Consider the following 11,977-nt stretch of genomic DNA (forward strand, 5'->3'; position numbering starts at 1 on the left):
TTTGGTTCAGCCACAGTAAAAAAAGATTTTTTTGGTTCACTTGCCACTTGGAGAAGTTTATTAGTTATATCGTGTTGTGTCTTGAATAGCGGAGTTAATAATTGGACAAATCTTTATGTTTTCTGTTTTTTTAATGGTATTCCACGCGATTAAAAAAATCGTATTAATTGTTTGAATTTACTTTCGACGTCTCGAGCCTGGCATTTCTTACGCCTTTACAATAGTGTGGCTTGACATTTTGAAAAAGATTTGAATTCTACGTTTTCAGCCTTGACGTATATTGATAAATTAAACTTAAACATTTCTCTGGAATCGAGGTTTTTCTACGTAATCCATGTATTCCTACTGTCTCTTTGAAATGTCTGTATGGGCTAGTTGTTAAAATTATACAGTCTAAGAACGCGCTTTCTCCACTTGCTCAATAGAATCCAAGAATAGCCATGATACTTTCAAGAGGCATCTGTTGAAAACCTCTACTTTAGCAGGTTTCAAATCTTGTTTTATATTTATAGGGGAAGCTTAAAATTTTGGTTTGGAGTGAGTGATTGTGGCTTGCTGGGCAAAGTGATCGGAGACGGAATATTTGTGATAACTTTGTCGATGTCTATGTAAACGCGGTGGGCACTCGCGTTGGTGAGTTCACAAACCAGATTATACCAAAAGAAGTTGGAATATCGCGAAGCTGTTGGGGCTATGCAATTATAGTAAAGATTAGATGACTGTTGTACCTGCGTCCAGCCTCTAACACGTTGGTTAGAATTAGATTATCAAAATAAATTTGTTATTAGAAATATGTTTTGGTGCTAAGCAACAATGATAGTGGAAAGTGAAATTAAGAACAAAAGGGACAAATATTTGGACACAATTAAAGACACACACATGATTGGTACAGAGATTTTTTATATTTTCTGTGTGTATTGCGTAACTATGATCGGCCTATTGTGGCTACTGTTAGAGCAAGTCTACGGTTTAATAGTTGCTCCTCAAGAGAACAATGAAAGTCACAATGATTCAAGTAAGTGGAACATTCCTAAAATACAATAATGTATCTAATTGACTTTAGTAAGAGTTATTACAATTACGAGGACACACAAGTCTACAGCAGAGACATGTTTGTATTCTATACTACTCACGTTATCCTAGCTTAGAGAATTTCCGACCTGCTACTCTTGAATAGTTCTGACGGCTTAACATCCAGTAAATTTTGTTCTGCTCGATCTAAACAGGGGCAAGACTTGTTCTGCTTAGCTTCCAAATCGGATGGGTGTAAAGTGCAGTGTCGAAGGGGGTAAAACATCTTGTTCTCTCAATTCTAGTTCAGTTCCGCAAGTCTATTCGGGACGAATATTGTATTAAGTCTACTTTGTTTTCTAGACAGCTATTATATCACCCTATAACCAGCATAGAACGCTGTCTAGATAATCGGGAAATATATATGTTACGGCATAATTATCTGGAGTGGAACTTCACACGACGTGGAGAGAGAATTAATTCTGCAGAAAGAAACGTACCATGCTCATTCTAGTGGATCTGCAACCAATGGAAACCTGCCGCAACTCTTTCTGAGATCTCTAGATCAAGACAGTAAGCAGTCTGTACATACAAGGGGTTGTCATGTTTGCTAGCCAACAAGAATCCCCACACAACGATAACGTACATAATGTGACCCCTCAACACAGACTTAACCTGTATGAAAAACAACCACTGTAAATTGGATCAACCCCCCCTTCCCTTCACAACCCCCTTCTGGATAACATTAGAAGACTAAGACTAAAATTAGAGCTGGGTAGTTGGCTGATAGACCGGCCCTTATCGCAGCTTAGCAGAGTTCTTTAATAACAAATGACACCATAACACTTTATACTACGAGATTTACTCACTTGACAAAATTAACATTAACTTTACAATCCATTGTTATATTATACTCTACTTTAGAATAAATTGACACCATTGTATTACTTCATGAAATTACAAATAAAGAAATGATCACAATGATTTTTCTACTCAGGCATGTAATTCAAAATTCATTGTTCTATGCCATCGGGAAGTTGGAACATGTCATTTTTCAAAGCTGCAATCTCAGGCTGATCACTGCCTTGAGATTTCTAGAATAGTTGCGGCAGGTTCCCATTGGTTGTAGATCCGCTAGAATGGTTCGTTTCTGTAGGATCTCTTTCCATGTTGTCGAGTGAAGTTTTCCACCTTGATAATTAGGCTGTATCTTATATGTGACTCACATAGACTAAAATGTGCTGCTCTTGCAGTATTGATGTCAGCAACCTGTTTTAAGTCTTTCATTGCATGAATACCAGATTAAAGTGTTTTTACACAAGTTGTCAACATGGGGCGTCCATGTAAGGTTTGTATATACGGTCATACCAAAAAGTTTAATATTGCCCTCGAGAGCATATATCTTTAAGTCCTGCTGCACTATCGTTTTTCCAAAAAAGTTACGCTTTGTTTTTGTTGTGTCTGCAACTAGGTTCTTTTAAGTTGTCAGCTGTGCCTCCACTTATTATCAGGTTGGTATCGTCTGCAACGTCAAACGTGTGCGCAGGTCGATAAGTTGTTGCGGCAGCTCATTGGTAAATAGAATTAAAAGACTGGCCCTAAAACCAATCCCTCAGGCACTCCCATAGCTATCTCATTCGTGCTGGATTTCACACACTGAACTATATTCTTTGATGTGCATTTTCTTTTAACCACTTGGCTAGGTCCAATTAAGTACGATTGGAATCATGTTTTTGCTGCTGTTCCTTTTATGCACAGTGCATCAAATTTTAAAGAATAAGGTAATGTTCCAAGGAGTCAAAGGCCTTCCTAAAAACCAATAGTAGTCTATTAACTTATTTTTCATCTTCAAGCTGATTAATTATATTCTATATAAGGCTAATTATTGTTGTTGTGGTAGATCTATCTTCCTTTGACAAACCCGTGCTGCTTATCAGTTAACAGGTTGTTGTCTTGTAAGTGTTTTAACAATCTTGCTAGGATCACTTTTTGTATTACTTTACAGAAAGTTAAAGCAAAGTATATCAGCCTGGAATTTGAGGGATCTGCGGTAACACCTTTTTTAATTTTAAGTCAACTCAACTTCTTAACTTTTTAAAGTACTTGAGAACGGCTCTTCTTTAAATTATTACTTGATTACCCTTGTTAATAGAGAAATCAATGCATTGGAACAGACTTTAATAATATTTTGAAGAATTGCAGCCAGTCCTGCTAACCATTTGCTTTAAACGACGCATTGTAGGTATTTATTGCATTTAGTTACATTACTTTATGATAACGAGGTTCTTATTATATTATATTTATCTAATGGCTCAGTTGTTCTGCTGTTTCGAGGAGCCTTCTTAGTACTCTTTCATCCACTCTTATCTAAATCTGGCTAACTGATTGCCCTTGCCCTTTCCGCTCTATTAATAATTATCCAGATCGCTTTTGATTTATTTTGTACTTTTTTGTATATTCTTTTGACACCTGTTTCCGCAATGATTTTAACTTAAGGCCATACTTTGTCTTAGCGGCAGCACAGGTTACTTTGTCTTCATCAGTTCCTGTTATTTATTATTTTGAAAGAGCTTGCAGATAGTCTTGCTTTAATATAAATGCATCTTTATTCTCATATACTTAGTGTTTTCTCCTATCTTGTTCTTCTATTCTTTTTGGACAGACTGTCTCTATACTGGCAGTCAATGATTTAAAAGATTTGTTGTAGGCTTGTCCAAAATTTTTCTGTATTATGAAAATCTAACCAAAGGTTTTCTGAGAAGCGGTACTTCAAGTGAAGCAGTTTTTCTTCAAGGAAAAGACTGGTGATTTGGTCTGGTTGAGTCGAGTTAGAACTAAATGGTTTTTAAGCTACATATTTTCGCCCTATGGTTAGGTAGTCTAGTTTATAACACCTTGAATTTAACATTCGTCTCACTTGCTTTATCGTGGCAACAAGGTAAACTCTACTATGACGTGTGATATATAGTTGATTTCAACCATAAACTGCTTTTTCATGTGCTAAACCTGAAATATTAGGCACTGACAATTTTGAGAATGTGTTTTAACAATGAACAATGGAGTAATATGTGCTTTAAACATGTCTGCTTCCAATTCAAAATTGTCACAGGGATCTATCGTACTGCTACATCACGATTTCACTAAGATTACAACAAACTTAGTACTACTCCACACATGGGTACAATAGTGAAAAATTCAGTACGGTAAGCTCTTCATGGTTTTGATCGCAGTGTCTTTTCTAAAACATGTTTCCAAAGCCATGCAATAACTGTAAAATGACATGCATCATTCACAATTTGCAATCATTGCAATATACGAAATTGAATTGCATCTTTAAGTATAACAGAACTGAGTGGTTAAAACAAACGTGTGCAATTTTGTGTATTTTAGTGCCTTATAAGAATAGAATGTTACTATCATATGTATTTTTATTGTTCAGGTAGCTCAGATAAAAATCAAAACTTGGATGACTCAAGAGAAACTCAATGCACAAACCCAAGTCTGGTTCCGTTTTGCAAAATTAATCCACACTTAAAATGTGCGTTTAACTCCGAAAATAGAATTCTGAAGAAGGCTATCAACAGGAAGTTTAAATATACCCCCCTCTTGAAGAGATGTGCGGAACGTGGAATTGCTAGTTCAACAACATCTATGTTTAAAATAAATGAAAATTCACCAAATGTTGCTGTAATTGCCAAGATTCCAAGTAAAACTGAAGTTCTTGATAGTTTAATTTTTCCCATAGAGGAATCCCTAGTATCGGATACAAACATCATATGTGGACTGGACAGTGAAAAGGGATGCTGTGCTATTGTTCCTTATACATACGAGTGTTTCAATAGTAATCATTCAACAGATGGTAAAATTAGAATATTTAGTCTTCAAAAAACAGCTGATTGCTGTATGGGTCAGTTGAGAATTGACTATGAGATGGTAATTCCAAACTGTCTGCAACTTGAAACATTAGGCACTTTAGAAATACAAAGCTTCAGAACGGTGCCTTACAGAAACAGACATACGACAAGTGTCATTACTTGTAAACTACAATCAACAAACACATTTCCAAAAATTAAAATCAAAGAATTGGATTCGGATTATGGTGTAATTCCAGAGAAAATGTTTGAGATAAATAGCTCTGAAGATATATTTTTGACTGCAACAATAAACGCCAGCAGAAAAAAGGGACGGAAACAAAAATTATTTAGACATACAAATTATAGTGAAAAACTAACATTCTCACCGACCCAATGTCATGGAAGGCTGATGTCATTCATGAACAGAAATCGAGGATACACACAAAGCAAACTGATGTTGGAGATTGAAAAAGAACTGAGGCCAATCAAAGAGCAGATAAAAGAGCTGCAGAGGTCCATGACCAACGTCAATGTGATAAACTGCAGATCCAAGAAAGGTGTGAAGAATGGCTACATAAGTCAGATCTTCACGAGGCTCCATGAAGAAGGCTGCTCCGATTTGGATACTGAAGATGGTCCAACGAGACTCTCTCCATTGGCAGAAATGTATATTAAATTGTCAAGGTATTAAATATTAATTTGTTGTACTTCACTGTCTTTTCTGTTTTATACACAAGATCTTATGGTATATGTTTAATTTCCTACTAGGATTTTTCATGAAATATAAATGAAAACTTATTCAACTATATCTAGAATTGACAATTATTTATTTATTTCGTTTATTGAAGAAATGCTTACATTACAGGCATTGCCCAATTACAATGAAGCATTAAAGTAATACTAAAAATAACAATTTAAAAGTTCATCTTCAAGCTCTCTCAAGACAATGACAAACAAGTAGACTATAGTTTACAGCTGAGAAGTATAACATTTAAATCAACAACAAGCAATGTAATAAAATGTGTATGGATAATGTAAAATAATAAATAGTAATAGTTGACGACAAATAACGATAGATATCTGTAACAATAAATAAGTAACAACAACAATAACAAGACTTAATATATAACAGTTAAATAACGATAATACAAAAAACCAAACTAATTAATACTGAGTGAAACACCCTGAATAAATTGTCTAATGAGTTGCCAAAAATATCAACATTGATTGGGAGTGAGGTTATGCAAACGAAATCATTACATTTAACGGAGAGTTAGCCGCCAGATTGGTACGAGAGTAACGAGGCGAAAACAACAGACGACTTCTTGAATTCAGCCGAGGGACACTGAATTGTAGTTTAGACAGCAGAGCCGAGTCGTCGAGCACACCGCCCACCAGCTTATACAGGCACACCAACATAGCCACCCGTCTTCTTTTACCCAGGAGTCAATACAGAACAATGATAACAATTCTGGATATGGAACGACTGTTGTGTAGTGATTAAACTCTTTATAATACAAAAACCTCAGAAATTTCTTTTGGACATTCTCTATTAAGTCAGACTGATATGCGTAAGATGGGTTCCAGATGACAGATCCAAACTCCAATCTAGATCTTACTAAAGAGCAGTAAAGAAGCTTTATTACGTCAGTATTTTTTTAGGAAGTTACTAGATCTGCGTATGAAACCTAAAATGGAAAAGGAAGACTTACAAACTGAAACTACGTGATCTGCAAAAGAAAATTTCTCATCGAATATAATGCCTAGGTCTTTAATGGAATTATTAGACACTAATTTTGTTCCTCCATTTTCATAATCTAAACGAATAATATTTTGCTCAGACTTTCTAGAAAATCGCATAATTGAACACTTATTGATGTTGAATTTTAAATTGTTGCAACTCCATTGAAAAAGATTATCCAAGTCATCTTGTAACTCCTCAAAGTCAGAAATATTATTGATACTTTTGAATATTTTTTAAATCGTCCGCATAAAGCAAAAAATTACAATTTTTTATTGATGAGGTTATGTTGTCAATAAATACAATAAATAGGAGTGGTCCTAAATTTGACCCTTGAGGGACTCCTGAATCTGGATGGAAATCAAAAGATAGTGCCCCATTATATGACACGTATTGAGTTCTTTTGGATAAATAAGATGAGAATAATTGTATCAATGATGAAGACAACCCAAAGTAGTTCAGTCTAGAAAGTAATGCCAAATGGTCTACCTTATCAAATGCTTTTTCGAAATCCGTATAAATGACGTCTACTTGGCCACCAAAATCGATAGTTGAAGTACAAAAGTCCAGAAAAGCTTAGCAAGTTTGAAGTTATGGATCGACCAGGGAAGAAACCATGCCGATGAGGAGTTATAAAGCTTTTTACGTGATAAAACAATCTGTTATACAATATGGACTCGAATACATTGGCAGGTGCTGACAGATTGACATGGGCCTAAAATTCCTTATTTCCGATCTTTGACCTTTCTTGAAAATAGGAGTAACTTTTGAACGTTTCCAAAACTTCAGGAAATTCTGAATATAAAAATAGAAATATTAAATATGTGAAGCAAAGGAGTAACCAACAGTTCAGAACAAGCCTTGAAAATGTAAGGGGGCCAGGCCATCTGGGCCAACAGAAGTTTTCGGTTTTAATTCAAGAAGAGCCTGCTGCACCTCACTGCGTGTGACGGAACCAAGTGTCATAGTCGGTACAACCACGTAATAAGACGGAGCGAACAAACGCGTGTCAGTCTGCTAACATGCTCTCTCCCCTCCAGTGTTGTAACCTAAACATTGTAACCTATATTGTAAAACTAAATGAGAAAAATTATTTGTCTTTATTGTACAAACTAGCAATTTGATTTCATCTCAATATATTAAAAACAATCACATGTTAAACAAAATTATTACATACAACATAATGTACAAGTAGTAGTATTTTTAACCTTCGCCCGCCTTGTGTTTTTCTTTTAGTTTTCATAACAAAACTTCAACTAGTAAAAATGTTTTGCAATTAAACAATTATAGGTCTAACAAGTGGATTTTTGTTCTTTCAGTCTTGGTTTTAATATCTTATAAATTGTTATTGGATGTGTTCTATTGGATTCTTTATTCACTGTAGGTAGCTGTCTTATCTCCTTCGTTAATAAAACTGCAAATTTCTAAGTGATACAAGCATTATAAGGGGCTTGTACAATTCCCGGATTCTTTTCACTTTTCCAACTCTGACTTCCCATATATTCCAGGAAAACCCTCAGTTACTATGTCATATCAGAATCAACCAATACAGTATCTTCAACTGCAACATCTGGATTTTTTCGATTTCCACAATACTACAAAAAATAAATAAATAAATACTAGTATATCCGGGAGTATAGCCGTAACATGGGCTCTTATGGAGCTCCAGGAGGGCTGGACCAATGGGAGAGCAGCAATGGCGGCTAGGCCACGCCCCCTGCCCCATCCCCGCTCCCTCCCACGTGGCGATAACCCAAAAAAAGTGGCGGGAACAAAAAAATCCAGATAAAAAAATGGCCGGAAGAAAACAAACTGGCGGGATTTTGAAAAAAAAAACTACGTTTCGGAAAAAAAGCAATAAATTCGTTTATTAAAAAAACTAAACTAAGAAACAAACAACGGTAGCCCCCCGTGGATAACCGCCCGACAGAGTGGACAGCGGAAAAGTCTATAGGCACATTGTGCACACAGAGTGTGTCCACAAGGCCTCAACCCTACCGTCGGCAATCTGTCCATACAAACGGAACAGCGGACGTGCTGAGCCGGGAGCGATGGTTCGGGTTCCTCAGGGTCGTCGTCGTCGGGATCCCTTCGGGCCGCCGCCTCCATGCTCTCGCCGATGCCGACAAGCAGACCCTCCAATGACGAGCGCACTTTCCTCCAAAGTGTGTACGCTATAAGGAGGCTCTGGTCACATGGCGTTTCGTTGAGAAGATGGTCGATGAGCCAGAGTATATCCCTAAGCTCGACCCTCAGGGTGGACATCGATACCAAGGCCCTCGTGTTGCACTCCACGGGAGCATGCGTCTGAAAACAAAAAAAAGGCGTCGTAGCCCGTTTCCCGTGTTGGGAAAATACGATGAGTACATTACACTTACACACACACACACACACACTCACAAAAACTAAAATAAAATACCTGAAAGAAATGGTCCAGCACCAGTTCCCGTATCCGCTGCCGTGCCACATCCACCTCTGCTTAGCTGTAGGAGGCTGAAAAGTAAGAAAAATAAGCAAGTAAGTTATTACTACTGCTACTACTACTACTGCTACTGCTACTGCTGCTGCTGCTACTGCTACTGCTACTGCTACTGCTACTGCTACTGTACTGCTACTGCTACTACTACTCCTACTACTACTACTACTACTCCGAGAAGACAGAGATCGTGCTTCTCACCAGGAGGAGGATAGATCCCGTCGTGCAGCTAAACGTCAACACGGATCTCATCGATACCAAACGCTGCGTCAAGTATCTAGGAGTGAGAATGGATTCCCGTATGACATTCTGGGGCCAGATCACCTGTGCGGCCGAGAAAGCTGAAAGGATTGTGGCCAATCTGAGTAGGCTCATGACGGTGGACCCGCGGAGACTAAGCGCCGAGTCCTAATGTCCGTGGCGAACTCGGTTATCCTCTACGGTTGCGAGATATGGGCGGATGCCTTGCGGCAGAAGCGCTACAGGAAGAAGGTCGTGGCGGTGCAGAGGAGAGGAGCTCTCCGGATTTCATCTGCCTATCGTACCGTTTCGGAGCCGGCCGTCCTTGTGATTACGGGGGTCATTTCCATCGATCTTCTTGCTCTTGAGCGGAAGCGTGTCTACGATGGGAATGGCACTGTCAGCCGTGCTGCTGCCCGTTCGCACACAATGGATGAGTGGCAAACTCGATGGGAGACGGAGAGTCGAGGACGTTGGTCTTTTAGGCTCATAGGCGATCTGAGGGTATGGACCGAAAGAGAGCATGGAGAGGTAGACTTCTACCTTACCCAGCTTCTCACTGGACACGGTTGTTTCGGCTTCTACCTTAATAGAATGGGGATGATCCCGAGTCCGGAATGCCGAGGGGGCGTGGCCTAGCCGCCATTGCTGCTCTTCCATTGGTCCAGAATAACTCCATAAGAGCCCATGTTATGGCTATACTCCCGGATATACTACTCACATGAATAAGTAACGAAATACTCTGGCCTGAACTTGTTCTCTCTTAAGGGGATTCGGTACACTAAAACAACTAAAAAATGTTTTTTTTCATAATTATGTTTTTGCATAAGTACCTTATTGTTAGTTGTTTAGTTCTTAACAAGAAAAACACAACTCTAGAATACAGAGATGTGTTTGAACCAAAAATGTATGGCTTCACAATTCACGATGTCTGCTTGTGTACATCGTTTCATATAGTATGGTATTCATTTCTTAGTTTTAGTTAGTTGTCTTTGGAATGTCTGCTTTCATGCTAATCGTCTATGAATAGCTGAATCTAATTTTAAAGATATCTGTGTTTTTGTGGTACATTGGTATTACCCGGAGGCTAATATTTTTCAAAACCGTTTTCTTACAAGGGAACTAAAAATAAAAACATCGTATTAATAGGAGGAACAGATTTTATTTGACTTACTTATAAAAACTTACACGTCATTTTGACTACCGTTCGCGTTTTATGCCTCCCAAAAAGAAAAGATGTCGACTACAAGGATGCCACTCTGTCTTTATGTACGGTACTAGTTGTTACATCTAAACCAAATGGGTATGCCTAGTTACCGGTACACCAAAAACATAATGATGAGAACACGCAAACCTTGAACATAAAATTATAATAAGAACTAAAAGTAATTACCTTACTGCAGCCTAATCTAATCCAAATCATGAAACAATACGCTAAATCTGTTGCCACACTTCAGTAGCGATTATCCCAAATTAGTTTTTCTATGTTTTCAGACACAAAACTGGATATTTCAAGAGAACCGTAAAAGCTACTATGATGAAACTTTTTGTGAATTGTCAGTATAATTAATATGTAGATATGCATGAATTTTGAAATAATTTGACTCACTAGATTGTTTTATATAAAATATTATGTAAATAGTTGGGGATTTCTCAAATATTTTATAAGCATATATTTTCTATACTTCTAACAAAGCTATAAATATAAAAAACATGAATTTTTAAGGATTTCCGTATCATTTATTTGAGACATAGAACAAAAGAATTGGCCTAGTAGTGTTTTAGAAAAATAATATAAAAAAATGCATAATTAATAAATAAACACAATTTTTGTATGTAAAAAAGTATTGAAAAATTTAAAATGCTGTTTTGTTTAGTTAAGTATCTAGAGGAAATAAAAAAAATTCAAACCAAGTTTTAGTCGTTAACAAAAAATTCTCTTCTTGGAGTGCCAAATCCCCTTAACCTCCTCAGACCAATTGTATGGTGTAGTACAAGAGTTTTTATTCAAATCACACCTGAATTATTTTAATTCAACAAAACATATTCCATTTAATATTATAATTGTACTAACCTCAACAATAAACAATCACTCATTTAAAAGAATTATCACTCTTATCACTAGTGTTATCAGATGTACTGTACAAAATGCAAATAAATAGAAGGAAAAATCTTTTTTCTAAATTCATTGTTTAATACAAGGATATTCCATTTAAATTTTACAGAGAATAGTTCTTAAAACTGAATGAAACTTTTACACAAACGTCAAGGATGTCATCCATTTTCAGATTAGGTAAATAAACTCTGTCCAGTACCAACTAAACTATACTGTACACCAACATAATTAATGTTTACAAAGTTTATTTATTGGTAGAAACAAATAAATTATCTGAGGTATGTTGGACAAGGCTGAGATGGTTATAAACAAACATGTTGGCTGAGCTAGTTCCAGAACTCACCACCAGGGAGAAGCACTAAATACAGCTGGTGTATGATGTACAACATAGTGTATAATTGGTTGTTCTATCTTGAAGAGGCTAAACATGCTCTAGTTGTCCCCAAATATTTCAGTCTTTTGTTCAATCCAGTTGATTCTAAATATTTAATGTCACCTTCTGTTTTTAATTCTACCCAATATAAACTAAACATGGTACA

General features: G+C 36.8%; 2 protein-coding genes across 2 annotated transcripts; one reads left to right on the forward strand and one right to left on the reverse strand.

Annotated features, from left to right (window-relative positions):
• Window positions 1–801: 801 nt before the first annotated feature.
• Window positions 802–5,572, forward strand: LOC124358784. The gene is made up of 2 exons (XM_046811081.1): window positions 802–1,015; window positions 4,451–5,572. The coding sequence occupies exons 1-2, from the start codon at window positions 814–816 to the stop codon at window positions 5,554–5,556; spliced, it is 1,308 nt and encodes a 435-aa protein (XP_046667037.1). The 5' UTR covers window positions 802–813; the 3' UTR covers window positions 5,557–5,572.
• Window positions 5,573–8,490: 2,918 nt separating this feature from the next.
• Window positions 8,491–8,871, reverse strand: LOC124358543 (baculoviral IAP repeat-containing protein 7-like). The gene has a single exon (XM_046810843.1). The coding sequence runs from the start codon at window positions 8,869–8,871 to the stop codon at window positions 8,491–8,493; it is 381 nt and encodes a 126-aa protein (XP_046666799.1).
• Between the last annotated feature and the right edge of the window lie 3,106 nt (window positions 8,872–11,977).

Source organism: Homalodisca vitripennis, chromosome 3, assembly GCF_021130785.1.
Source record: "Homalodisca vitripennis isolate AUS2020 chromosome 3, UT_GWSS_2.1, whole genome shotgun sequence".
NCBI classification, from domain to species: Eukaryota; Metazoa; Arthropoda; class Insecta; order Hemiptera; family Cicadellidae; genus Homalodisca; species Homalodisca vitripennis.

Bases quoted from the DNA above. Each gene is read 5' to 3' on its own strand.
- LOC124358784 (XM_046811081.1), top strand. From the start codon at position 814: ATGATAGTGGAAAGTGAAATTAAGAACAAAAGGGACAAATATTTGGAC. The intron at 1,016-4,450 runs GTAAGTGGAACA...TTTATTGTTCAG, and splicing joins TGAAAGTCACAATGATTCAA to GTAGCTCAGATAAAAATCAA.
- LOC124358543 (XM_046810843.1), bottom strand. From the start codon at position 8,871: ATGTCCACCCTGAGGGTCGAGCTTAGGGATATACTCTGGCTCATCGAC.